Genomic DNA, 27,990 nt, shown 5'->3' on the forward strand with positions numbered 1-27,990 from the left:
TTTAAATTATTGATTTGAAACTTGCAATTATTAGTTATGACAATTTACATCCTTGTAACCCCGTTAGAAGTGGATTTTCTTGGTTAAAGCACATATGTTCAAACCAAAGCAAGAAATGTCTGTGTTATCAGACAATTCTTGCCTGGAAAAAAGAGTTCTAATAACTGGGGAGAAACTCTGAAGTAAAAAACAACATTTGTTCATCAAAGACATCAAATTTCTGCACTAAAAACGCAGAAAGTTTGTTAATGTTTAAACAATAAAATTGTGCTAGAAAACTTGGTTGATCGAATAATTGAATTTCACATACTTTATAGCTTTTAGCAAAAATAAAAAATTATGTGTAGATTGGACATGTCGTTCACTCAGATTTAAGTAGCGTAAATAACACTTCAAAAGCAATGAAGCTTTTTGTTGCTCATAAATAGAATTATATTTCTACATCAGCTGTTGTAGATGCAGCCTCCGCCTTATAAAAGTCATTCTAAACCGAATCCTTCCCCATGTTCTATAGCTATTGTTAGTTTCTTAGCAAGCACTTTACGACTCTTGTACGCAGGCAAGCATAGTTGATTAAAACACGTGTGCGCGATGGGCAACCTAAAATCGAGGAAGAATTAATTGAATGTTATGCAATAAAACAGTGATGCAAAAAAAATTTAGTTTCACTTATGAAATTATTATTTTCATTTTTTACTTATGAATTTTTTAGACCAACAATATTACATTTGTGTGGAGTTTGCACCGCTGACTTTAGTCACTTTAAAATTGATCTCTTTTACTCCGCCAATAGGAATCCGATCACTTCCGGTACAGAAAAATAAAAATTTGCGTTGCTGTCTTTGTGTAAATGAGTAGAGGACGTCCCACAGGTTCCTTGAAAACCATCGTACGATTAAAATACATCATTAAAGAAAAAATTACAAACTTATTCATGAAAATGACTTTTAATAATTTAAATAATTTGTTAAACATTTAAATAATTTGTTGCAATTTAAGAATACTTTTTTAGCATAAGAAAAAATGCAGCAATCAAAACCATAACTATGAACCTGATAACAGGGTCAGAAAATCGGTAGCCGTCGTATTTTGTGACTTTTTCCAGATCGCGAATGTTGAAGTCTGTATCACCAATTACTAAGATTTCAACTTCGTCCGGACGGAGTAGCTAAAAAGAATGGAATTGAAAACAAGTAACGAAGAAGCTGATAACGTGCTTCTAATTGCAGAGACATTGTAGATATTGGAGAATTAATAATATAGAAGAGATAAATGGAAATAAATAACTGCAAATAAGTAGGGTAAAGGAATGAACGTAATAAACTTTTATTAGATTAATAAAATCACACGCTACACTAAAATCACACATAGGATAAAATAAAATGGTAGACGTAAGAGAAATAAGTCACCAATAATGCATTCGAAGCGCACACGCTGTGAAAGCCGTGGTAGAACGAATAAAACTGTTGGTAGATACATTTGTTCATAAAGTAATCGATATACAAGTTCACGTACTCTGAAATATATGCATATTTTATATTATTTTAAAAAGATTACAAAAATAAACAGCAAGCACACCATATAAAAATAAACACACCATTTCTGTTGTCATTGGTTACAGGAACTGTTTCACCCTTAGGTTTCAAATTTCGTGTCTGCACAACACCAAACTCAGTGAAAGAAACCTTAGGCAAAAAAATGTATCAAAGATGAAGTTGCTATGTTTTTAAAATTTCTGTTTGAATCAAAATTCATTTGAATAAAAACATCCAGGACTTTTGATTTTAAAACTTTTTTTATTAACCAAAAATGGAACAAACGTTTTTTAATTTAAACTTCATTATAAAAAAGACATTAAAAAAATAATTAAACCTGAAAGGTTTGGCATAAGTCCTCCTCTACATTTCCATCATAGGAAAGAAGTTCTTTCAAACCATTTGCCAGATCCTAAATTTAAACTCCCATATTTATTAACAGTAAAGTCAACAAGGTCGTTGCAAAGAGATTTTAAACATTTTTCTTACCGGATAAACTTGTTTAAACTCATCAATCCCCATCGGTGTCACTCCAACAGATGCATGAGGATTATTGTAGGGCACCACAGCAGGGCTTAAAAGTTTTTTATATAAACATGATGGGAAGCCAATATTCAGATTGATGCCATTATACATAGCCAAACCAATGAGCTGTTTTAAGTGTTAAAGGAAACTTTGGATAAGAATTTTTGTTATTGAAAACTACTGTGTAAATATGACATGAAAAAGAAGAGGGGCCCTTGACAACTATTTCCTTTGATAGAAATATATCTGAAGGAGGATTTACATTACAAGCTTAATTTGATTTGTTTTGATTGAAAAAGATACTACACCACACAGGTTAAACTCTTGATAATTGTCTTTACAGGATGCATTGAACCACCACAGTTTTGTGTCAGCATTATACTTGAACATCCCTTAAAACATTTTCCATTTGCTATTTATTTTGATTTTTGAAAATAATTCTAATAGCTAGTTTTTATTTGATTTATCATTTTATTATTATAAAAATTTATCAAATATTTATAATTATAATATAAAAAAATTTATTACAATTTTTTACAATTCAATCTTATTTTTAATTAATTCAGTTGTCTAAAAAAGTTTTTATCTCCACTAAATTAAATTCCAGACAATTGTTACCATAATCTTCATTAAACAACTTTTGTATGATTAGAAAAAACCACTCCTTGCTCACACCACCTAAATCAATTCCAGGTTCTCCTTGGAATATTACGCGAAGTTTTTTCTTCAAGTCTCCGTGTTTCGTTGAAATCTAAATTGAAACCAAAAATTCTTCAGAAAATTTTCATAATGAAACTGAACTGAAAGATATTTGTAATTTAAAAAAACTAGTTTCAATGCATATCCCAATTTATAAGCCAACTCATGATCACCTTTTTTTTTATCTTATTATAGTTCTTTATTAGTTTTTTAGTTTTTTAATTTTAGTTCTTTACTAGTTTAAGTTTAAAATTAACAAAAATGAATATATTATGCAATATACAAAATACTGCTTCGATATGCTATATTTTATTTATATTAGTTATTTTATTAATTATATTAATATTACATTATTATAATATTACATATATAGTACTACTTCGATAATTCTTTTAGAATTTAATGATAACGATGTACCTCTGATAATGAATCTTCTAGAAGAAACTTGCGGCGAACATTCAGAGTTAAAAACAACATTCCCATATTGGGAAGCTTCTTTTCACGAACTTTATTTACAAGACTTTGCTAAAGCAAAATTGAAGCCAAAATTAAAAGTTCAAAGTTTTTTAAAGAAAATAAACAATAATATTAATAAACAATTCTAGTAATAAATAACAGTATTATAGTTTGAAATCTAAAAGAACTTAATTCCATATTTTGGGATGGAAAGGATGTTTACATTGATCTTTACAATGTTTGGGAGTTTACTTGTTAATTCATTCGTTTTTTTGACTATTAAGCTATTTGTCACACACAAAAAAAAAACTCTTTTTCATAAAACCGGGAAAACATTAAGAATGGATAAATTTTTACACATTTTTAATGCGTCAGACAAAAGCCTTTTAACAGATGACGATATTTTTGTTCTAATAAATCTATTAATGAAAAAATATTTGATGACAGTGAGTTAAACAAACTGTTTGTCATTATAAAAAATGTTTTGTAGCTTTTCCTAAGAGTTCTCAAAAGGTGTTAAAAAAATTTTTCTCACAGAAAAACAATCCTAAGAAAGAAATCCAAATAATCATCATTTTCAAACCTTTTAAAAGCATAAAAATTAAATAATAAAATAAAAAGGAAAAAGCATGAGTAAAAAACATTTTGTGAATTTGATGGTATTTTTTATCCAAATTAAAAAAAATTCATTAAAAAAAAAAAAAGTGAACACACTAACATACCCGAGCTTCAAGAAGCATTTTAGATTCACTGTCTTTCTGCATGATATAACGTTTTGAACTGAGGCTCAATAAGAATGGATACTGACAAAAAGAAAACCCTCTACAAAGAAATAAAAAGAAACAAACAGATTTTACTGCTGAATAAGCACTTTACTAACACAGATAAGAAATGATATTTAACTCTTGTTTTCTCTCCATTTTTTTTTTTTTATAAAATAAATTTGAAATAACTCACTGAACCCCCATTTGCCAAGATTGATACTCTTTTACTAAATCAAGTAACTCTAAACCCCGAATGTAAAAGACACTACGAGGTAAAGTTAGTTTGGAATCTTTTTCATTTGCTGCATCTAAAAACAAATTTTTATATCTAAAATGTTTAACAATAAATACTGTTGATAATATTGTGAATAAATATTGTTGATAATATTGTGAATAAATATTGTTGATAATATTGTGAATAAATATTGTTGATAATATTGTGAATAAATATTGTTGATAATATTGTGAATAAATATTGTTGATAATATTGTGAATAAATATTGTGAATAAATATTGTTGATGAAATAAGTGAGTAAATTAGTGGCACTAATTTGAAGCTCTTACAATTAATAAAAGAACTTTTTTAAATAAAGAAATGCATACTCATCAGTGCTAAAACTTTTGCTGCATTTGGTATCCACCAAGAACTCATTTCTGACTCAGTAACTTCATTGCTGGTAGGAAATAATCGATAACTTATAAAGGAAGTGACTTGCTGAATCATTATTTTAAACTCTTTTACAGGAAGTCTAAAGAAATGATAATATAGAAAGAAAATAAAGAAAATAAAAAATAGTAAATAAAAGAAAATAATAAATAAATAAAAAATTGTTTAAAATGCTATAAACTATTTTTATTATGTAATCAAAGAATTTTCATATTAAAATATTTTCATGTAGCACTGAACACTTACTGTCTGATAAGGTTAATGAACTGGTGGTGCTCAGATACTTGAGACATGCCAATTTGACGAAGCACATGTGAAAATATGACATATGTTTTTGCATCTGAGAATAACGGATTCTGAAAAAGATTTTGATTTGTTTGATCAATTTTAGCCATACATAATTAACTCGAATATATTTATACACACACACACATATATATATATATATATGTGTATAAATATATTTATGTTCTAAAACTATTTTTTTTAGTAAGAAAAAAAAAAAAATTTTTTTTGTTCTTACCAAGAGTAAAATTATTAAAGCTTTAATCTGGTCTGCACTTTTGTCCCTAAAAATAAAAATGTTAGAGTAAAAAAAGTTTTTTTTAAATAATATTTGCAAAAAAAAATAAAAGTGTTGCAGAGTAATATCTAGAACTCAGACAAACAAACAAAAAAATCTCATAATTAATTCAAGTCTGTTTGCTGAGCATAAATTTTAACATTATGGATGTTCTTGTATTCATAATGGCTATCTTGTACCCAGCCATTTTAAAGTCTGTGGTACTAAAAGTTTAAACTATTATTTTTGTGAAAACCTTAAAGTAAAAGAGTTGAATATAAATTCTCATTCAATGAAATCTCTTCATCAGCATATGTTTATCACACATACAATTTAGTCCATTAGGGAAGACAGGGAAGATTTGATATCTTGGGAGTCTTGGTTAACCCATTAATATTTTATGCTTCTTTTTTTCTTTTTTTTACATTTTTGTTTCAAGATATTTGCTCTCCTATACAAGAAACATTTACAAAACCATGTACTTGGACTATCTTACACTTACAAGTGTTTATTTATAATATTGAACAGGTAAGGTAGAACTGCTTTTTAAATAACTTAAAATTCAGAGGAAAGGCAAACAAATTTCTAACTAAGTTTTTGTTTACTTTAATTGTTAATACTCCTAATGTGCTGTTGGCTGACATCACTTAATGACTGCTTCTAAAAGATCTTCTTGTTTTTTGTTTTTTCCTGTTTTTTCATTCACAATAATTAACTCAAATAAAACTTAAATTGGTGCAATCGTCACATGTTTTTAGATTTAGACATGTCACACGGTGAAGGTTTTACATTTAAACACAGACAATAATTACAAAATTTTCAACCCTTCCATCCATTCTACATTCAAGGATGAAATGGTTAAAAATAACAACAGAGGTTGGTCAGATCATTAATAATCAATTTCAAAATTACAAGATAAGCTTATCCTGCCTTCAAAATCAACTTCTGACAGCAACTGAAATTGTTGCTTAAGTAATTGAATTCAGTTAAGCTGATAATTTTTATAAGCAGCCATTATGTTATACTTCCAAATACTTTTAAAACATTTAAGGACAAAAAAACATGGCGAGTTTTCAAAATCATCAAACATCAAATTAAGACAAATTTAAGTACAACTTTAATTAATAATAACTAACTTTTGACTGTAACTATAACTAAGTGTAATAGCAACAAAGTGTAATAACAACAAAGTAGAAATGTGGTATTATAAGCAAAATGAAAAAATTTTTACGCACAGCAGCCAAAAATTAAAATTAGGCAGAATAAAGATTTTAATTAAGCATGAACTAACCTACAACTATCTGTCATCATGCCATTTATGATAGATCTCAGCACAGCTTTTTTGATATCTTCAGGCTATAAAATTTTATCAAGATGATCATTACATCAATTATTTGAATATTAATATGGAAACAAAGATTTCCACCACATCCCACTTCTTTTGTAAACAAAGATTTTAAATAGAGGATTAAAAACAACAGGTAGTAAACAGAAAAACAATAGATGACAGAGAATAGAAGAGACAATTTTCATCTTTATCAAAATCTCCCAGCATATATTATATAAACTGAATTTAATTTCTAATTGTATTTAATAAACATTACTTGATTTAAACTTTCAACTTAAAATGTCATAATTTTAAACTTTTACATAAAAAAAAAAAGAAAAAAAAAAGAAACATAACGGGCTTGCATATTTTCTATGGATTTTTAGTTGAGATCTTGCTGTAGAAAATAATTCTTGTCATAGTAAGCTATTTTGAAAATACATATTTCAATATAAAGTTGTGTGAAGACCAATTTTTAAATAAAAAAAAAAAATATCATACCATTCTGATAACGGATTGATGTAAGTAATCCACATAATTCAAGTCAATGTCTAACATGTTAAATTCTCCTTGTAATTTCCCATCATGCAGTGTCTTACTATCAAAATCAGTTTTCTTATTCTAAATTTAACATTAAAGAAAATAAATTTAATAAAATTAAAAACTTTTTTTAAAAAAACTTTATAAAAATTTTTATGAAAAAAACTATTTTTAAATACCTTAAAAAGCTTATAGAGGTCTGTCAAAGAGCCATATATTTTCATCAAAAACTTTAGTATATCTTTGAACTCATTTGTGAGTCTAGATTCACAAACTGCTTCACTAAAGAAAAATAAATTTTTATCAGGCTGCGTCTCTATAAATGGCGGACAGAGCAATGCAGCTTTGTAACAACAATTTAAGATTCCTTTGGTTTTTTATGTAATTAAAACTTAAACAGGAAAAACAAATACAGCTAGTTTGTTGTAACATAAAAATAATCACAAGCAATCGTATGACAAAAATAATCACCAAATCATTACACAACAAATAATATCAAGCAACTTTTTTTATAAGAAGACCTTAAAGTGTTTTGAAAGATTAGCAAATGAAGAACTTTTTTTTTGTCATGTTTTATGGATTAAAAACCTAAAAATGGTCTACTTTTATGTGAATTTATATAGACATACCAAAACTCTTCTTCTGTTTCAAAGTAATCTTTGCTTGTTTTTTTCTCACTCTTTAAACAGCTGGAGTGCTTTAAGGTTGAATTATTCTTCTTCAATGGCGTTTTACTACTGGAACTCTTCAAATCATTCTTCAAATATAAATTAGAAAACATTTTTTTAAAAAAAGAGAAAATTGGCAAATCATACAACTTTCAATATTTTGATTAATTAAAGAAAGAAACACAACATTTGGAAACCTCCAGGTTTAAATATCATGCAGTAAATAAAAACTAGATTAGTGTAGACCCTCCTAGAGAGATAGCTACCTGTGTTACTAAAGTATCCGAAGTATTTGCTTCTAATGGTCTTGAAATTTTCTTTGTACTTGATGCATCATATGCTTGTCCAGCTGGACCATGCTCAGCATGAACAAGTGGAGTCTTTTTTAGTGGAGGCAAAAAAATGATATTTGAAGGCATGTTCACTTTAGGTGCTGAAATTTTTTGATGCTCAGATTCATTTGGAGTTGCAAGCTTTCTACTTTCATTACTTTTAGATTGAGTGTTACAGCATCCCTAAACCAAGCAGTGTTCAGTTTTATGCAATATTATTTCTGCAATTAATACATGATTAAATTTAATTTATATGGTTAAATGTACATTACGCTTAAATTAAAAATAAAACTGATGTGTACGTTTTAAAATATATTCCATATATCTATATTCAATATTAAAAAATAATTATAAATTTAAAAAATAATATATATATAATTCATAAATGTACAACATAAAATATAATTCATATATTCACTCATACAAAACATGTAAAATATAATCAAATTAAAACCTTTCAACAAAATATTTCAACATTTAAATACTCTTTAGAAAAATAGCTTATGAAAAAAATTTATAGTTAATTTACTACTGTACTAAAATATCAAGATGTATGAAAAATTTCTTGTTGCTGGCATTCAAATAATTGCAACTAATGAATTATCTTAGATGAAAGATTTTAAAAATAACAAAACTTGATAAGCAAATAAAAATTTGAAACATTTATAAAAAATAAAAAATTTACTACTAATAGAAAAAAAAAATTTTTTTTCAACTATTCTCAAAGAAATATTTCAAGAACTTGATCTATTAAGATTTTCTGTTTGACAATTTTCATTATTTATGACTTGTGTTCAAGTGCAAGATAAATATTTTATAAAAAGACATTTTTTTATGCACAGCAACTTGATACTTGATATATTTTATTTAAGAAATAAGAGAAAAAAGAAAAAGTGAGAAAAAAGAAAGAAGATTTAAAAAAAAGAGCCTGATGAAAGTGTGGATAACTGGAAATATACTAAAACTGATATAATATTGATATACTAACATTGATATATAACAATAGATAAACTCTTTTAAAAACTTAGGAACAAGATCTGACAAGTAAATATCTTGAGAAATATACATACATATATGTATGTATGTATGTATGTATGTATGTATGTATGTATGTATGTATGTATGTATGTATGTATGTATGTATGTATGTATGTATGTATGTATGTATGTATGTATGGATGTGTGTGTGTATGTATGTATGTATGTATGTACATACATGCATATGTATGTAATCTTGAGAAATTATCTAAGATCTTGTCTGTTAAGTTTTAAAAATGTTATAAAGGCCATTGAAAGGCCACTGATCCATTAAGTTCAAACATGATCTTTTTGGATCTTGCCTTTAATTTTTAATTTTAATTTTAGGCTCAGTCATGCCCCAATTAAATATACAGTGGGATTTATTGCTTACAAGCCCAAAAAACAATAGGCCAGTTTTTACCATATATATAAGGATAAATTTATTTTAGAAATAAATTTATAAGGATAAAATACTAATGTTATTGTTCGTTTTTTTTTTTATCACTTTTTATGATTTTTCTTAACTCTGTAAACACAAAATTGTTTATATATATATATATATATATATATATATATATATATATATATATATATATATATATATATATATATATATATATATATATATATATATATGTATATATATATATATATATATATATATATATATATGTATATATGTATATATATATATATATATATATATATATATATATATATATATATATATATATATATATATATATATATATATATATATATATATATATATAGAGAGAGAGAGAGAGAGAGAGAGAGAGAGAGAGTGTTTTGCATACCATTGCTAAAAAATAAAGTTATTCCTAATCAAGTGCTCTTAGTTTTTTGTGTGACTTTATACCACTGTAGCAAAAGCGTCAAACATTTTTAGGATGCTATTATGTTTAGTACTGCTTGTATCTACTGTATGTATGGAATACCCATTTATGGATTTTTGCATTGCTATGAGATCCATAACTATTATTTAATATTAACAATTATTTCCAAACTAACTTACTTATCTTTATTTCAACTAACTTATTTTTACACAATAACACAATAGATTTATAGAAGTACACAATACTCTGATATTTACAATTTCACAACAAGCTTTTAAAATATTTAATTCATAAATAAAGTACTACACCTTGTTTAGAAAATTAAAGATTTCAGGAGTAACTACAATCAATTAACAAATTATATAATGAATCTATAAATATATGAAATAGTAAAAAGCTATATAATGTATAAATATATCAAATAATAAAAATAATGCAATGGCTGAACCACATGAAGTCTTTAGTGAAATTGTTAGAACTTGCTATGTTCGCAAAACTATTATGAAAAGAGAAGGAAATACATTCGATTTATGTTGATTTTCACTGAATCTTCACAAATTCGATGTGTAATAATGATGTTTAATGTTGATTTATCTTTGAGTTATATAACATACAATACATGATATATAAAAATAATAGTACCATTATTTAATACACTATACTTGATATGTATGTACAATGTACAACAGGTCAATTAGTTAAACAATTTATATGACACTGAAATTTTCCAGCTGTTCACAACTTTACATTTTAGTATCTTAAGTTTTAAAGTTTCATTATTTTAATGTTGTATTTAATGTTGTATTTAAACAAATGAGTTATCTTAAATAAAATTTTGTACTTAAAAACCCACGTAAGAACTATATAAGTAAACTTACAAAAATGTTCATATTTAATATTTTTCTGAGTCTTGTGCTCAACAGTTGTCAGTGTGTCTCAACAGTTCTGGCAAGTCAACAATATGTAATATTTGGGCCTAAGCAAAGGTACCAATGACTTAACAGAAAAATATCGTAAGGAAATTTGAGGATTGATTGGATGGCTACTGGAACATTTGGATCATATGTTTTAATAAAAAAGAAATAACACAAAAATCTACTCTGACTGGCTTGTATAATCACATATTGAAGTGGTATGCAGAGATATGTTTACAAAAATTGTTTGTTCCAATATCTGGTCTCATCTCATCTTAAATGCAGTACAATTTCATCATTTTCAAAAATTCTGGCATCAAATAGACCATATTGATTACAAGTGTTGAATGGATAGTTGTCTAAATGAAGGTCTTGACAACCTCAAGCATGATGTGATTGTGTTTACAAAGAATGCTTTAGAAAAACATAAAAGATGTCTTCCGAGAAAAGATGACCAAGAATTTCTTTAATTCACATTTAACTTCCTGATACACTGTCCTCCAAGGGGTGTTAGTTTCAGAGTTCCTTGTGCATTCCATCATGCAAAATGGATGTCAAAATTGCTGTGCAATCTAAAAAGCTTTCTGTTTCAACACCAGTTCAATCTGACAAAACATGAAAGTAGTGTTTGAGTTCAATTTGTTGCACTGATTTATGTGAAGGCTTGGATCATATCTCTGAATGCATTTAATGTTCTGAGCAACAATCTGAACTTCATTCAAGCTATTGCAGACTACCATTCAACTGATAATGCAGTAGCCAAGGTTGCTGGTGCAAATGGACATCATTTATGGCGCTTAAGCAAAGAAATGGTAAAGTCGTATTCCCAAAAATTTATTTTAGATAAGTTTTGGTATGCGATACCTCTTAAAAACGTAGTACCTCTTAAAAAAAAAAAGCTCTTCTTAGACATGGTGAAACTGCATCAAAACAGATAATGGTGAGTCAACTACAAGAGCACTCAGCTGGGGGAAATTAAGATTATTCAGTTAGATATACAGGAAAAGAAGAACTTAGCACAAAAATTTGTTCTTTGCAGTTCTTAAATTGTACCTTCCTTTCTATAAGAAGACATAGATATGTGGCCAGAACTGCTGTTGTTCATTATTGGAAAAAAAACTGCTGGGTTTTTAAAAGTAATCAACAACAGTGCTGAGAGGGCCATCACTTAGCCACTTTGTTCAAATCCTCACTGTCTAAACAAGAAGACCAGAAATAATATCTGTTTTAAGTTATTGAACAACAATGTAAATTTAACTTAAAGAAAACTACGCTACTTATTGAAACATCTTGCAATAACTGCAGACCTGTCTAGTCTCTCCATCTAGTAGTTGTCTACTAAATGGAGAGACTAGACAGGTCCGCAGTTGTCTATTAAATTTAAAAAATAATAGGAAAATCTAAGGAAGTGTTAAGAGAAAAGTAAAATTTAATAATAGATGCTGTAGAAAAGAAGATTCCTTATATTTCTGAGTTTTATTATGCGGCTAAATCAACAATTAGCGGCTAAATCAACAATTAGCATACTAGTTAAGAGATATAGAGCCTGTTGAAAATAACTTTTAAACTGGTCTTCTCAATACCCAGATTTAAATCCAATAGAACATCTTTGGGAACATCTTGAACATCAATGGAAGGGTGAATAATCAACTAATAAAAATGATTTATTTAAGATGTTTTCAGATTGTTGGGCAAATATCCCCATAGATGTTCTTATCAAATTAGTTGACTCTATAACTTGTCGCTGTCAAGCTGTCATACTAAAATCCAGAGGCTATCAAACAAATTACTGATGTGCTATAATACTAAAATCCAGAGGCTATCAAACAAAATACTGATGTGCTATAATGAAAAAATTTGAAGGATCTAGAAATAATTTCTTTTTGAACTTTTTCATTATAAACTTTTGCACAATTATGTTTTCCATAAAACTTGAACTTCTTCCTTCCCTTACAAACTATAATTTTTTGGAGTAAATTCTACTATCTGGTGATTAGAGGAAAAACTGGTAAAAGTTTCATTCATTTTTAGTGAAAAAGCAAAAAGTTAAGAGAAAAAAACTGCAAAATTTAGTTGTATATAAAGTTTTGCATGCTACTGTATTTATATTTTTTTTACAACCGCATTTCAATAGCAAAAATTGCAAAGAGTGTTCACTTTTTACTGTAAATCAGTTCAAATTATGAAACATTATGGTTTTTGAGGCAGATCTAAAATATACATTACACCTAAAATATTACATATGATTGCATATGTACATTAAAGCAAACAAATCTATTGCAACAAAATAGTTTAAAAAAAAAAGTAAAATGTCTAAGCAAAAATAGTATAACTATTGAAGCACAACCTATAGATAAATTACTTTTAACAAAAAACAACATGTATGGCAAAACATAATCTTCCACTAAAGTAGCTTTAGCAAATAATAACATCACTATGATAGGAAAGCATAACCAAGCAAAAATCAAGTAGCTAGAGAAAAAAAGCAAAGCATAAATAAATAAGTTTATTTATTGGTATGTCAATTCAAGTACAGAGCTGAACTTTTCGATTTGTAGGCATATTTAGTTGATAGTAACTCTTTTGTGATGTCTAATATGCAAATTTAGTTGATAGTAACTCTTTTGTGATGTCTAATATTTTCATTAGGTTCAGTTAAACTTCCCCTTGAGAGGAATATAATGTAAGGTGAATGTATTTTATTAGTTTGAAGAATGTTTGACAAAAAAGAACATTTAAATTTAGATAATATTAACCCAGCAACATGAATAACTTCCTTTAAACTTTTTGAGTTTTTTAAATGCTAGTCAAGTGGATTAATTGAATGATTGTTTGAGATGATAGCACGAATATTAAAATTAGCAATAAAAAGAGATGTTAGAGACTCTTCAAAATTTTAGTCATCAAAATACTTGTTTTAGAACATCCTTTAACAAAAAAAAGGGTGTAAAGTGTTTAACACCAACCAACATAAAAACAATAACTCCTGATTAAATTCTCATCTTTTTTTCTAACAAATTTACAACTAAAATATTGAACACTTTTTTGCAAGTATATTTAGTTAAATAAAAAAACTGAATCTAATAATGATAATATCAATAAAAATAATAATAATAATAATAATAATAATAATAACAATAATAATAATAATAATAATAATAATAATAATAATAATAATAATAATAATAATAATAATAATAATAATAATAATAATAATAATAATAATAATAATAATAATAATAATAATAATAATAATAATAATAATAATGATAATAGTAATAACAACAATAAATAATGCGACAATCTATTTTCTTAAATAAAAATTTTTGGGACAAACATAAAAACCTATTACAACAATAATAATATCAACTTTTTGAGTAGATCTTATTATTATTGTTGTAATAGGTTTTTATGTAAAATATTTATTGAATCAATTGATGAATTTTTTAAAAATGGTAGAAATAGATATTCCAGAGAAATTAAATGTTTTTCAAACTATATCATTTTAGAAACAAGATCCAAAAAACTGCTGATATTAAAAAGAAATAGAATATTTTGAAAACAGTCAATAATTAGGCTGATTTATAAGCAAAAGACAATTATAACTTTAACAAACTGATTCTTTTTATTCAGAGTTTAAAACAAAAATCAACTTTTACAAACAATAAGTCATTGATCCTCATCATTTTCTACAATTGCATCATTACTATAATTTTTAGTAAATGCCTGTATTTAATTAAAAAGGTCTTGACTACCTTGCTTTTCCAAAAAGTCTTATTGGCTATTTGAGGTTTTTTTCCAATTTATATTCCATATATATATTACTAGAACTTATACCTTCAACATACTGATAAAGTTTCATCATTTACTTTTAGAAAAGCAATTTTTTAGCATTTGTCAACAACTTTCTTTACGTTGGCTGCACTGCTCTATCAAACTATTTTTTAAAAAAATAATTCTTCAAATCAAGGAATTCATCTATATAATACAATCTTATTCCTTGACATTTTATGGTGCTAGCAACAAAAGAATCTGCTTTTGATATTCAAAAGCTTGCATATATCTGCTACATATATCATTAAAACCCAATTGTATTTAAGAGATAAAAAAGCATGCTGTTCTGCACTAGCAAAGCTGTGATTTCCTGTTACAACTTTTGAAAACCTGACTTCTAGGTGTGATAATAGAAACAAATATCAAATAAAAAGATAAGGAAAATCAAGAAAATTCTTCATCTTTGATTCACCATCACAAAACTTTTATCTTGATTTAAACTTTTTCTTAATCAGACAATTTCTCAAAATGTACTCAAGGAAATTTTTTCCCCCTTAATTCTGCTTTGGTTTAGTTAGCTGCAATACCATTTGAATCCCTATTCATTACATATTTAGGACATATACAGAACATACTTCATATGGGTTGCTTTTAACTAATTATTATGTAAAACTATTATGAACTGAAAATTATCCACTTTAAATTTAAGCTCTTATGTAATTTTTTTCTTTAATATGCTAAGCTACTATAAGCTTAGCATATATAAGCTATTTATTTAAACTTACCATTGGTGTTTAGCTTTTAAAAAATAAATATTGAAATTTTTTTCATTTTAAAACACAGCACCATTTTTTTTTATTATTATTTGTTGTAAGCTCATTCAAAATATTGCCAAATAAATGTTTCTGGATTGTCATGCTTAAGAAATTCCATCTCTAACAGTTTTCTTTAAGTTTTTAAAGTGTTTTGATTATTCAAAAATACTTTTATTGTAATTTTGTTAGTTCTCATGATGACTTTAAAAATATTTACAAATCAATTCCAAGTTGAAATTCCTAAGAAAACAAGCCAGAAAAACTGACACACCACAAAATAAGACAAAACACACAACCAATTCAAAAATACTCCACCAAAAAAAGTGAAGGTTATTAATGCTGCTTATAAGTGTATTTTCATTAATTCAAAATTTTAATTCTGCTATCAGAAACCAAATGAAGTAAAGAAAGTATCCACTTTAGTTTGTTAAAAGTAATTGTTCCTTGTGTCAAAATTTATTTAAAACGTCATAATGACTATTAAAATTTGTATGAATTAAAATTGTAGATTGTATTCCATAAGTTAAACTATTGTCCCTTAAAACTTATAAACACATGAGACGTTGCTGATTTTTTATAAATTTCACTGATGTTGAGTTATTATAAATAGCGCTTTATTACCTAAAGTTTTTATATGGGTTCTACTTATATATGATAGATTAAACCTAGGGGGTAAGAGCAAACAACTTGTAAATTTATAGAAGCTTAAATTAGTAATTAGCTGACATGCAAATGCTGATACCTAACAGAAAATTTCATAAATAAAGTAAGAATAACTATTTACAAGTAAGTAATTTATAACAAAGAAAAATTCATTTCAATATTATATGTAAGCTTAGGCTATCATAAACATTAATCACAAGAGGTATTTTATCCAATATATTCTATACAGATCCTACCTATAATATTTAGCTTATGCACTACATTTTTAATAACTATTTGCTTAATCTCACACAAACACACCAGAAAATATTTGAATGCATATTGATATGGAAATAAAGAAAATATTCACCTGTTCAGTACTATTGCTATCATTTTTGTTTATGAGATCTGTAGTTGTTACTGCATTTCTATCATTCAAACTAAATATAGGATTTTTAACTGCACGATACCCTGCTTTAAATAAAGAATCCATCTTTGAGTATGCAAATATTTGCAAGAAAATGTTTCATTTTTTTTTTTCTTTTCAATTCAAAAAAATTGCACTAAAGCATGTAGTGCCCATTATCTTTAAATAACCATTTCTTCTGACAAAATCATGTATTCAGGATATTATTCAAAATTCAAGATGACAAGCTTGTGTGATACTGAACAATTAATAAATAGGCATTCATTTCAATAATCTAAAAAAAATTGCATAATATTACTTTATTACATATTTTTAATATGACAATAAGTATATTTTATGATTAAAAACACAAATTTTGCATCACTATGTATACACTATATACACATTATATGAATAAACATATACAAATTTTGCATTAACTTATAAAACAAAAGTAGGTTATCATAAAAAAGGGAAAAAGACGGACCTATCAAGCTGGACTTAAAAAAAAAAATTATGTACAGTTGGTTAATCTTTAATGTAAAATAAAATACTGAAAAAATACCTTTGATGTAAAAGCAAGGTCGCTTTTGTTAGATATATTACCAGATGTGTAAGAAATATATGTACTGATATGTACCAGATAGTAAGATTGAACGTTAATTGCTTAAGTACAGAGTGAATATAATTAAGTATAATTCAGTTTTTTAAAAGCACTAAACAAAAAAATGAAAGTGAAAGAAGAATAAAGAACACTCCTTCATTGAGTATTCACCACCGTCTGTCATTGCTTAGCCCAATATTTCAGGACCGTAAGAGAAAAAAAGGCTGGAATATTTTTGTGGTTTCGAGATAATTTTAAAGCGTGGAAAGATCATTTTTCTGTTATTTATGGTTATTTTATTACAAAGTTTTTTGGATTATTCTTTTGGATTAGACCAGACTCACAGAGAACTTTTGCGATGCTCCGGTCCGAAAACTTAATGGATACCCTCCCTTTCTCCGAGCCTTTAAAAATTAAAAAGTAAGAAAGTAAAAAGTTTAAAGGCTGTTTTATTTCTTTAATTTCATAGAAAAGCAAAAATCAAATTTAATTGATCTCAATTCGTAAAAACAAATCGTTCTAACACTAAGCTTATATACACAAACACACTTTGCTGGCCTTCTTAGTGGCAAGATTTGAAATGACTTCTTCATATGATATTTGATTATAAGCATCAATTAGCATAATCGCTCCTGACCCATAGTGGCACATAACTGCCATCAAATATTTAAATCTGAAAGTACTGAGAGCAATACACTCAAAACAATTCATCCATTTTATCAAAGAACCGTGTAAAAAATTTCGTTTTTATTGCATTCTTTGTTCGTTCTAAGGTGTGTGAACAAATAATTCAACAAGAAAGTTAACGAAGAATATTCGGCAACCAGTTAAATTTAAATTTTCGCTTATATCTTCATGAATAAACTTTAATGTTATTAAACTTAAAATTAAACATGAATAAAATTTTGAATTTACATCAAGCATTTACTTTCACAGTATTGTTGATTTAATATTGAACGAATTTTTTCTTTGATGATCTGATGATCTAATGATCTGATGATGATATGATGATCTTTTTAATTTGATACCGGGACCATTTTCTTCATTTAAATTTCGTTCAAAACAAACATTACTTAGTAATCGATTAGACGAGTGGTATTAAAACATTAAAAATATGACTCTAGTTGGCCCCGGAGAGTGGGTTAGAAATGGACAAAGTATTCAAAATTTAAAAAAAAATTTTTTTGTTTTTTTTTTGGGCCAAAACTTTGAAATATAAACTAAGGGTATATCTCTGAAAATATTCCAGACTTCCCTAAAATTAGATATTCACCTAAATTATTCGTTCAAGAAAAATATGTGAGAAAAAAAAAATAAAACTATCGTTCTTTTACTATTCATTCAAAAATTCTTTACACTTAATCGTAAAATTAAATATTTATTTTGAATATTAAATGAATATAAAAAAAAGCTTAATAGTAAAATTAAATATCTATTTTAAATATTAATGAATATAAAAAAAAAATCTCTTTTTTTAATATTTATTACATTCTACAACAACTGCGATGAGTTAAATATGATTTTTCATAGTGTTATATCTTCTTAATATGATTAGAAAGTATAACATACAAACTCTGAGCCCAACTATAAACGTTATCATAAGTTGTTCTTTATTTTGCTAAATGCAAAAATATAACTAATTTTTCATAACAAGGTTAAGATTTTTGCAGAACAAATTAAAAGCAACAACTCATTTTTGTCATTTTTATGGAAACCCAGACTTTAAAAAATAAAAATTCTAGTTAAAAGAATGTTAAGTTAGCAACAGTTAATTCTAGTTAAAAGAATGTTAGGAAGCTAAAACGTTGTTAATATTTTGAAATTTTGACAAGAACCTGGCTGTTCACAAAAAAAAAAGATTCTGTATTCCTCAAAGGGTAATATACTCCCTTTAATATACTCCCCTTAAAGGGTAAGGGTAATATGCTCCCCTTAATATACTCCCCTTAATATACTCCCCTTAAAGGGTAAGGGTAATGTGCTCCCCTTAAAGGATCATATATCTAAAGATATATTCTGTATTCTGCTTTCGACGAAAACTGTTCTCGTAACTTCGGCAACCCGGAAAACGCATTTTAACAATTTCATAAAATATGAATTGGTTAAACCAGATTTACATTTATATGGAATGTATAATTAGATTATTTATAATTAATATATAACTAAAAATTTCTCAAGAAAAATTAAAGGAAACAACTCATCAGCTTGACTTCTTTGTTAGTTGGTTCCATTTTTGTTTAGATATCATGGTATGATTGTACTTATCATGGATTGTACTAAACAATTTATGTGCATTAATAAAATTAAAATTAATTGACTTTTTGTGTGTTCTTTATAGGTACAATTTTCTATTAACAATTTGAATTACAGCAAGTCTTTTTTCAGATAGTTGACCTCTATTCCCCTTAAAGGGTAATATATTTAAAGATATATAAATAAGATAATAAAAGAATTTATACAAGTTGTATTTTAAAGTTTTAGAAGTAAAGTTTTGAAAGTTGCATCTTGAGGCCAAGAAGAGATCTTATGCTCACTAAGAAATGACATTTTTTTTTGGGAATATAAACATTTTCACAAAGCTAAACTTTTGTATTATTTAGAATTAGTATTTTGTAGGATAGAAAATCTTCAACGAAACGCAGTATACATTTTAGCAGAATCTAGAGAACTTGAAAATCTAAAAAAAAATCTTTTAGTACCCACTTATTATCATTTTTTTTTTTTTGCATAGGTTCTCTGAACTCCAGAGTCTGGAGTTACAGATTTAGTATAAACCATTTCAAGCAAAGAAAAAGGGGAGGGGTTATTGATTATTTGACTTCCGTGGGGGGGGGGCATAATAGTTTTTAGGCCCCATTATTGTTTTCTGGCAGCTAGTTCTCTTTGTAGGGTAAGTGACTAAATGGTCTTGACCATATTTAAATGATTTCAAATTTTTAAAAACGATGGAGAGCATACTTTTTTTCGTGATTCACACAACTGAGGCCTTTACCTTAGTGGTCAAGTAAAATTAATGAGTTAAATTTAGGTTCTTAAAAAATTAAATTACGTGAATTCTTTAACATATTTGGCAAAAGGTTTCAGTCATCCTCAAAAAAAAATTGATTTCAGGATTCGCCACTGCTTTTGTGTTATTTTAAGTATGACATTAAGAAATGCCATAGGCTTGATGCTATAACAAGCAAGTATTTTCAGGTCAGCAGGATAAAAGATGAAAAAAAAAAAAAAAAAAATTTCAAAACTATAGCTCAATAAATTGATTAGATTAATTTTTTTAAAAATCATCTTCAGTAATCATAGGATTTTGAGATAATTTTCAAAACTGTCTCAACTTTTACCTTCAAATCTTGTTTGGCCAAATTATGAATCATACCTATAAAGGTCATGTGTGGCATATCCAATAAAAACAAGAATGAAAATAGTTGAGGCAAAGCAAGATAATTTAAAGTCTAATTTCTGCTTGTAATAAAAATTGAATTTTTTATATTTTTTGTGTATACAAAGTTACTATACAACTTACTAATAAAATTTCTTAAATATTTTGAAATTTGTTAAAACACCTAAAATTAAAAAATGTTCAGGATTTACATTTTATTTAGAAGACTACAAAGTTACATTTAACGAGTATATTTAAGTGATTTGTTAAATGTATCAAGAAATTAATCTATAAAATTTGTAATAAATTGAGGGATAGTGTTTCATTTTTCAGTTTAATTTAGAACTAAGCGTGTTTTTAGATATGTACAAAATAATTATTGAATAAGTGAAATATCTAATAAGAAATATCATGCCATTAGTTTTGGTTTGTGGATTTCCTTGTTCTGGAAAAACAACAATTTCAAAAGAAATAAAAGAATATATGGAGAAAGAAAGAGAAAGGAAGGTCATTCTTATAAGTGAAAATGATTTAGTTAATGAAAAGAAAAATGAGATTTATTCAGGTGAGCAGCATACCTCATATTAATATTTATTATATTTTTAAAAAATTGTATTTTTAAAGTCACTAGATATGATAAAACATTGTGTAATATATGTATGTACAGTTCCATACCATTCTTAAAAAAATGCTATTTAGTAATCTTTTTGTTTACACATTGCTAATACATCCTTTTTTATGTTACATTAAGTTGCATACCTAACTTGTTATTCCAAAAGATTTTTTAATGCTGTCTCCAGGCCTATTTTTTAGTGTTTTAACGATTCAGTTTAGATTCAACTAAAGAAAAACCAATCAGATCAGCCCTTAAGGCAAAAGTTGAGCAGCTCTTGTCTAGAGATAATGTTATCATTTTGGATGGTTTAAATTATATTAAGGGTTTTCGTTATGAACTTTATTGTATTGTCAAATCTCAAAAAACACTTCATGTTGTTGTTCAATGTGGTTATCCTAAAGATTTGTGTAGAGAGTGGAATGAAAATCTTCCTGTGTCAGAGAAGTATGAAGATAATGTGTTTCAAGCATTAGTTCTCCGCTTTGAGGAACCGGACAGTCGTAATCGATGGGACTCACCTTTATTCATATGTTCAACAGAAGGAAAACTTCAAATGGATAAAATTTACAATTCACTATTTGACCGTGTTGCTCCACCACCCAATCAATCAACTATAGCACAACCAATGAGTAGCGGAAATTTTATGCATAATCTTGACCATACAACTCAGAGTGTTATTTTAGAGCTGATGGATATACAAAAAACAGCATTTATTGGTGATGCTATAAAATTTAAAGATTGTGATGAAAAAATTGTTTTACTTAAGAAATATACCATTGGTGATTTGAGAAGAGTAAAGCAGCAATTTATAAACTATGCAAAGATGCATCCTGTTGAAAATTTAGTGAAACTTAGGAAAATGTTTATACAATTTATAAATAATAGTGGCTAATAACACTATAATCAACTGACAGAATAAAGCTCATATTTTTAAAAGATACTACAAAGGTTTTGATTATTTCAACTTGTTTTCTGCACCTTTTTTTTTCCAGAGCTTTTTCTTTAAGAGTATTTTATATCTAAGGACTGTAAAGTACCTTAAAATATAAATATTCTAATCTATCTATAGTGGAGATAGAAGTTGTGGGTCTACAAAAACGTACAAGTGTTGGAATTGAAGAGAGACATACTTTATGGATGATCTTTTGTGTAAACACAGGCTCACAAAACATTTTATTATGCAGATATTCAAGTACCTTTTGTGTAATGTATTACACTGATATTGTTTTAAATTCATTCATCATATTAAAACTTGGTTTTCTTTTGCTTTATTAGAATATTATAAATCTTTTCTTTTAACATTCTTATCAGACATATATAACAGTTTATAAATATACAAATGTTTAACTGATTTATGTAGGCTAATTTTTTCTTAGTGTAAGATTGGTTTTTGGAAATTTGGTAGATAGCAAATGTGTTTTATCTATGGTGGATGTTGTTTTATTTCCGTTTAAAATTTTAAATCAAAATTTCTTTTAAAGTTTTTTCTTTTTTTTCCTTATTATTTTGTTAAGTGGATAGAAGTTTTTTTATCATATTGTCTTTTTATGAATTTGATATATTTAACAACAAGTTTCATATTTCAAGTTTAATAAAAATAGTTATTATTATCATATTGAATTACTAGAGTGAAGAATTACAAGAATGGATACACAAGAGGTGATTACTCTTCAATTTGGAAATTACTCAAATTATGTTGGTTCACACTATTGGAATTTACAACAAAAAGCACTTAACAATGATCCAGAGAAAGCAGATAATTTAAATTTATTTCGTTATAGTTCCACTCAACATGGAGAATTCTTTCCTCGCACCATTTGTTTTGACATAAAAAGTAGTCTTAAGGCTCTGAAAGAAGATGGAACTTTTACAAAAACGAATGAAAGTAAAGACAATAAAACAGAAGAATTATTTTCTGATAGGGAACCTGTAGTGTATGAACAATCTTTGTTCAAAAGGAATATTTTGAAAGAATCACAAAATTTTGAGGAAACCGTTACTACCTGGAGTGATTTTATGGCATTTGAACTGCAAGAGAACTCATTGCAGTTACTTTCTAATAATTACAATGATGGTGAAGGTTTCTCATACTTTGGGCTGGGAAAACAAGAGTATTCAAATATTCGTGATGGAGTTGAAGATAAGTTGCACTTTTGGGCTGAAGAATGCAACAATTTGGAAGGTTTTCAGGTTTTTTGTTTTGCTTTATTTAAATATTTAATTAAAATTTTTAAGAACAATTTTGTTTTATTGTGATAAAAAATAAATATGAAGGTAAAGAACATATAAAAGATTTGTTATTCTTGATAAACTTTTGCATATTATAAATACATAGCATTTAAAGTTTTTTAATTCAAAGGATTAAAATGAACTTTATAAATAATACAACAATATATGATATAAATGATAATAATGCTGTAATTATATTGATGTTTTATAAATACTTTGTGTTATACAAATAATATTTAACATTTTATTGTTCCTTTTTAAAAATTGAGCTGCAATTAATTGTTTTTTTATCTAGTATAATTTGTTTTCTTATTTTTAAAAGGTTAGATCTTTTCAAATATCTCCTTAATGGGAACTCTTCCATTTTAATTGCTTTACTTTTTCATTTATGGGAAGGGGATCTTAAATGTTTGGGTGAAAAAGACAAAATTGAACAAATACCTAGTTTTCTTATATGGAAATCTTTTAGTTTACTATTTTTAAAAAAAATCATTTAAAAATTTAACTCCTCAAGTTAAATACTCATAGTTTTAGAACAAGTTTAATCCATTATCCCTGTGGATTACTCTTCAGGATTATATTTATATAAAATTTTTGTAAAATTGGAGAATGACCTATTTTATCTAGAACCTTCTTACAAGAAGAAGAAATAATTTTAAAATACAAAGAAAAGAAGAAAAAAAATTAAAAGAATTTGTAAAAAAAAAAAAATACCTCTTTTATTTTTACCTTTTCTCTTTTTTTTTTGCTTATGTTTTTCTTGTTTTTTTTTTAAAAAAATGATGTTTCTTTAAATTTTTCAGGAGAATAGAATTCTAAATTAGTTTCTTTTATTAATGTTCATTCATCTTTAAATAATTTAGCGTGAATAATAAATTTAAGTTTTATATCATTGTAAAAATAAACACTCTGTGCTCTTTTAATAAATTTAAACCAATATATGCACAAAAATCTCCTACTACTTTGTATTTATTTGTATGCCGATAGTTTATACATAAAAATCCCCAACTGTTTATGTAATTTGTTGTATGCATGTTTGTGTTAAATATGATTAGTTGAACTTTAGAATAGGGATCTCAATAGAATGGTAAGAGATGTCGTTGCAGCTTGGTACCTTGTAGTTTATTGTTTATATTACAGAATTAAGTATTGTTTGCATTATAGTTGCAATTTTATTTTTTAGCTTTTTACTGATTTTCATAATGGTTTTGGTGGGTTATCCTCACAGTGCTTGGAAGACCTTTGTGATGATTATAGTAAGAAGTGTATGCTTTCCTACCTGAACTGGCCTGTTCATTCGTTAACTGTTGAGAAGAACATTTACAAAGATATTAACGCCGCATTGGTGTTGCGTTCGTTTAATGAGTTTTGCGATCTTTCTGTAATACAAAGTTTGCAAAAAGATATATTAGATGAGAAACATTTTAATTCAGTCAATATAGACAACATAACTTACAAGGTAACTTTCTAACTTTTTTTAACAATTTAAGATTTTTGAGATTTTTAAAAAAGATTGTTTTCATGGTTTTCTTTTGATTTGCGAGAATTAATTTTCGTGATGTAAAAAAGTTTTTTAAATATTTCTTCGCCAAAAATCAAGTGGTAAATAAAACAGTTTTTCAAATTACTTTCGATAAGTATTACACTAGTATATCGTGTACCCGTTGAAAACGGCTCATTCCCTAACGCCATATCACTTAGGGCCTGTTTATATGGAAAGCGGGCTGGCTCGGCAAACGAGCCAGCCCGTTTGCCGAGATCTCGGCGTCATCAATATTTTTACTGAATTTTATTTTGCGTTTATATGAATAAACGAGCTGGCCCGGATAGCGATCCGGGCTAGTTCGTTTATTCATATAAACGCAAAATAAAATTAAGTTGAAATAAGGACGACGTCGATATCTCGGCAAACGGGCTGGCTCGTTTGCCGAGCCAGCCCGCTTTCCATATAAACAGGCCCTAAATCAACTTGCGTTAGAGCATGATGCACTAAACCTATTCCAATCTTATAACGTGTTCCCGTTTAGAATCTTAAGAAAAGGTAACCTTTGTCATTGATCCTACTACTTTTGTCTTCAGTTCTTAGATAAAGAAAAAGAATAACGAAAGAGTTTCTTTGATCTTCTTAGAAAAATAAAGCAAATGTTAGTTTTTAACCATTGAACTAATAAATTAGAAAAAAAACCACTGAAAAGCTCAAACTCAGTTGCAAGTCAAAGAAAGATAAAAATTCACATTGACTTCTAATTATTTAAAGATTCAAAGTAGACAATATAACTTGGATTCTAACAGTATAACTTGTGTCAACATAAAAAGCATTAATAAAAAAACTTTGATGTTAAGCATTACATAAAATAAAATGAAAAGAGAAATCAGACATCACACTAAATATATAAACGTTGGAAGAAAAAAAAAATACTTAAAGCCTATTAAATCTATAAATTATATAAGTCTGTTACTCATGTGTTATGGGCTGTGCACTCCAACATTTTTTCATTTGACTCATAAAATTTGACCCTCGGAAATTCAAATCGAATAATTAACTGCTTGACATGTTATAAAAGAAAATAGAAACAAAAACAATTTGCTAAAACTGAGTAAAACAACGTAAAAACTGAGTTGTATTTTACTGCAAATTATCTAGTAAACCCAAGTTTAAAAAGTACTTATAAAACTAAATGACATTTAACACAACATTAGCTAAAATAAAGAACTTAATAATGCTTTATTGTCAACTAAAACGAAAAAAGTGTTAATTAAATTGCTTTTTAGCTGAATCATCGAGGCTTACGATTTAAAAAATCTAAAATAAAAACAAAAGACGTCTCTCTTTGTTAGCTGACATTTTAAGTAAAAATAGAAAATATTTAAAAACATTGTCAAATAACAAATAATTACACGACGTTTAGAACAAAAAAATAACTGAAATTTGCATAGCTAAGTATAAAAAAGGAAAAAAAGAAAAACGTTAGGAGTTATAAACAGAATTTATAAAATTGCACTCTACTAAGCTTTTAAAAACGATTAAACAAATCGGTCGCTCTTATCGAGTCAGAAAATCAGGTGAGCTTCGAACACCGGCCGAATGGAAAAGGGATTCAAAATTTCGATATTATTCCTTTCAGAAACTTGCCTATTTCCTCTCACTTTGCGTGGTCTGTGATTACACGAAATAAAATCTTCGATTCTCAAACTTTTCACACCATGTGTCGCATTGATACAGTCTGAAATCGAGCGAACCGAAGGTTGTAGAACACGTGTTAACAAACCTAAGCATCAGCGTTTGGTTCTTCCATTAATAGCGAATGTAATACAAGTTTATATATTAACCTTTTAAATAAATCGAATTTTCTGAAGTCTATTCAAAATAGAATTCTCTATGTTTTTTACAAATTTGTATTTATACGAAATTTTTGAAAAATTAATTCTGTGCAAAGTTTTAAAGGAAGGTGGAAACAAAGTAATATGATTTATTTGAGGATCGCAATTTTTTTCTGAAATCTTATAATTTTGTAAGTGGAATAAAAAAAACAATTTTCGATTCGATTTCAAATGACGTAATAGAAGCTTGTACATAATTCTTTACTATTCTTTATTAACGGAAAATCAAACTCTTGATGACTAATCGCAAATAATCTTCCGCAAATCTGTAAAAAATAGTGATAAAGCAGGTTTAATTACGTTGTGGTGGTTTTTATTTTCAATTTTCAGGAGATAAATTTTAATTAAATATTTAGTGAGTAGTTATTTGTTGGTTGTTCATTACCACATTCAATACTTAAACTGTCTTAAAACTTTTTTTATACGCTATGTAAATTTCCTATTGTTTTCAGCCCAATCTGCAGTACCACACAAGTTCCATTCTTGCAGCTGCGATTGATTGCACGTCTTTGTTATGGCGACTTCGTGATAGAAAGATCAGTATGTCGGAGCAATGCTATTTTATAAGCCAAGGCACTCGCACTTTTGCAGGTTCAGCTTTTGGCGTTCCTTTCGTCGAAGACTCAAATACTTTGTTAGAAAAGTTATGTTCAATGGAAGGTTTTTATGATTCTCTGGTATTTAACCTTTGCCCTTATATAGATTCAAAAACCTTAGTACCGTTTAGTCAACTTATTACGCTACAGAATCTTCCCGATAATCTGATCATTCCGTCAATAATTCAACCTGCATTATTGCAGTCGTTAGGGTTAAACACAAATGTATTTAATTTAAACCCCACTAGTGTCATAGATTTTTTTTCGTCTAAGTTTTACCCACCTGAAAGAACTGTTTCGCATTCATTTTGTTTTAAAAAAAAAATTGATTTTGGAATTCCTTTTCCTGCAATCTTTAGAGGAAAACCTGGTATTAACAAAGATTCTTCCAAGAACACAACTTCCGTGGCCGCACTTTATTCTTCCCCATGTTTTCATGCCATGTTAAATGAAGTTATCGATCGAATGAAAAAACTTAATATTACAAAAGAACATATTTTACAGCAGTTTGACCTCAACTACGATTTAATGAAAGAATTGTTAGAAGATTTGCAAAACCTTGCTTCTGTTTATGAAAGTCAAAAAACGATGCAAGAATTTCAATCATAAAAGTTTTTAATCAAAATTGAAAATTGTCAGAGATATTTTTGTATTAACCTGTCTGTTGTTTAACAATGTCTTAAAT

At 27.0% G+C, this 27,990-nt stretch overlaps 3 protein-coding genes across 7 annotated transcripts; 2 read left to right on the forward strand and 1 right to left on the reverse strand.

Moving 5' to 3' along the window:
- Window positions 1–195: 195 nt before the first annotated feature.
- On the reverse strand, window positions 196–24,139 carry LOC145180748 (putative E3 ubiquitin-protein ligase HECTD2). Of its 3 annotated transcripts, none has more exons than XM_090083367.1 (22): window positions 24,043–24,139; window positions 16,468–16,798; window positions 8,010–8,258; window positions 7,705–7,832; window positions 7,255–7,357; window positions 7,037–7,156; window positions 6,500–6,564; window positions 5,170–5,215; window positions 4,893–5,002; window positions 4,583–4,728; window positions 4,173–4,287; window positions 3,938–4,037; window positions 3,177–3,284; window positions 2,679–2,811; window positions 2,364–2,452; window positions 2,025–2,186; window positions 1,873–1,947; window positions 1,598–1,685; window positions 1,410–1,516; window positions 1,053–1,168; window positions 727–876; window positions 196–600 (listed from the first exon to the last, which is right to left on the reverse strand). In XM_090083367.1, exons 2-22 carry the CDS (start codon window positions 16,588–16,590, stop codon window positions 480–482), a joined length of 2,454 nt encoding a protein of 817 aa, XP_089939493.1. In that variant the 5' UTR covers window positions 16,591–16,798; window positions 24,043–24,139; the 3' UTR covers window positions 196–479. The 3 variants fall into 3 exon arrangements, with proteins under 3 accessions (XP_089939493.1, XP_089939492.1, XP_089939491.1); XM_090083366.1 differs by having other exon boundaries at window positions 24,058–24,132; XM_090083365.1 differs by lacking the exon at window positions 24,043–24,139 and adding an exon at window positions 17,069–17,467.
- LOC145180750 (protein KTI12 homolog) lies at window positions 19,955–22,512 on the forward strand. Its single transcript, XM_080055690.2, has 2 exons — window positions 19,955–21,048; window positions 21,318–22,512. Exons 1-2 carry the CDS (start codon window positions 20,895–20,897, stop codon window positions 21,989–21,991), a joined length of 828 nt encoding a protein of 275 aa, XP_079911816.2. The 5' UTR covers window positions 19,955–20,894; the 3' UTR covers window positions 21,992–22,512.
- Window positions 22,505–27,990, forward strand: LOC145180749 (protein misato homolog 1-like). 3 transcript variants are annotated; one of them, XM_090083368.1, is made up of 4 exons: window positions 22,641–22,758; window positions 22,881–23,289; window positions 24,512–24,787; window positions 27,162–27,990. In XM_090083368.1, the coding sequence occupies exons 2-4, from the start codon at window positions 23,116–23,118 to the stop codon at window positions 27,912–27,914; spliced, it is 1,203 nt and encodes a 400-aa protein (XP_089939494.1). In that variant the 5' UTR covers window positions 22,641–22,758; window positions 22,881–23,115; the 3' UTR covers window positions 27,915–27,990. The 3 variants fall into 3 exon arrangements, with proteins under 3 accessions (XP_079911815.2, XP_089939494.1, XP_089939495.1); XM_080055689.2 differs by having other exon boundaries at window positions 22,505–23,289; XM_090083369.1 differs by lacking the exons at window positions 22,641–22,758; window positions 22,881–23,289 and adding an exon at window positions 24,208–24,415.

This window comes from Hydra viridissima, unplaced genomic scaffold (assembly GCF_058129835.1).
Source record: "Hydra viridissima isolate aposymbiotic clone 2 unplaced genomic scaffold, HvirCarnegie_v1 scaffold_3, whole genome shotgun sequence".
NCBI lineage: Eukaryota > Metazoa > Cnidaria > Hydrozoa > Anthoathecata > Hydridae > Hydra > Hydra viridissima.

What these genes read in the sequence shown, in the direction of transcription:
- LOC145180748 (XM_090083367.1), bottom strand. Translation starts at nt 16,590, where the DNA reads ATGGATTCTTTATTTAAAGCAGGGTATCGTGCAGTTAAAAATCCTATA. An exon ending in ACCTCTATAAGCTTTTTAAG is followed by an intron (nt 7,157 to 7,254) that starts GTATTTAAAAAT and finishes TGTTAAATTTAG; the next exon opens with AATAAGAAAACTGATTTTGA. An exon ending in TCTTGGCAAATGGGGGTTCA is followed by an intron (nt 4,038 to 4,172) that starts GTGAGTTATTTC and finishes ATTTCTTTGTAG; the next exon opens with AGGGTTTTCTTTTTGTCAGT.
- LOC145180750 (XM_080055690.2), top strand. Translation starts at nt 20,895, where the DNA reads ATGCCATTAGTTTTGGTTTGTGGATTTCCTTGTTCTGGAAAAACAACA. An exon ending in GAAAAATGAGATTTATTCAG is followed by an intron (nt 21,049 to 21,317) that starts GTGAGCAGCATA and finishes GATTCAGTTTAG; the next exon opens with ATTCAACTAAAGAAAAACCA.
- LOC145180749 (XM_080055689.2), top strand. Translation starts at nt 22,744, where the DNA reads ATGGATACACAAGAGGTGATTACTCTTCAATTTGGAAATTACTCAAAT. An exon ending in ACAATTTGGAAGGTTTTCAG is followed by an intron (nt 23,290 to 24,511) that starts GTTTTTTGTTTT and finishes TTTATTTTTTAG; the next exon opens with CTTTTTACTGATTTTCATAA. An exon ending in TAGACAACATAACTTACAAG is followed by an intron (nt 24,788 to 27,161) that starts GTAACTTTCTAA and finishes TATTGTTTTCAG; the next exon opens with CCCAATCTGCAGTACCACAC.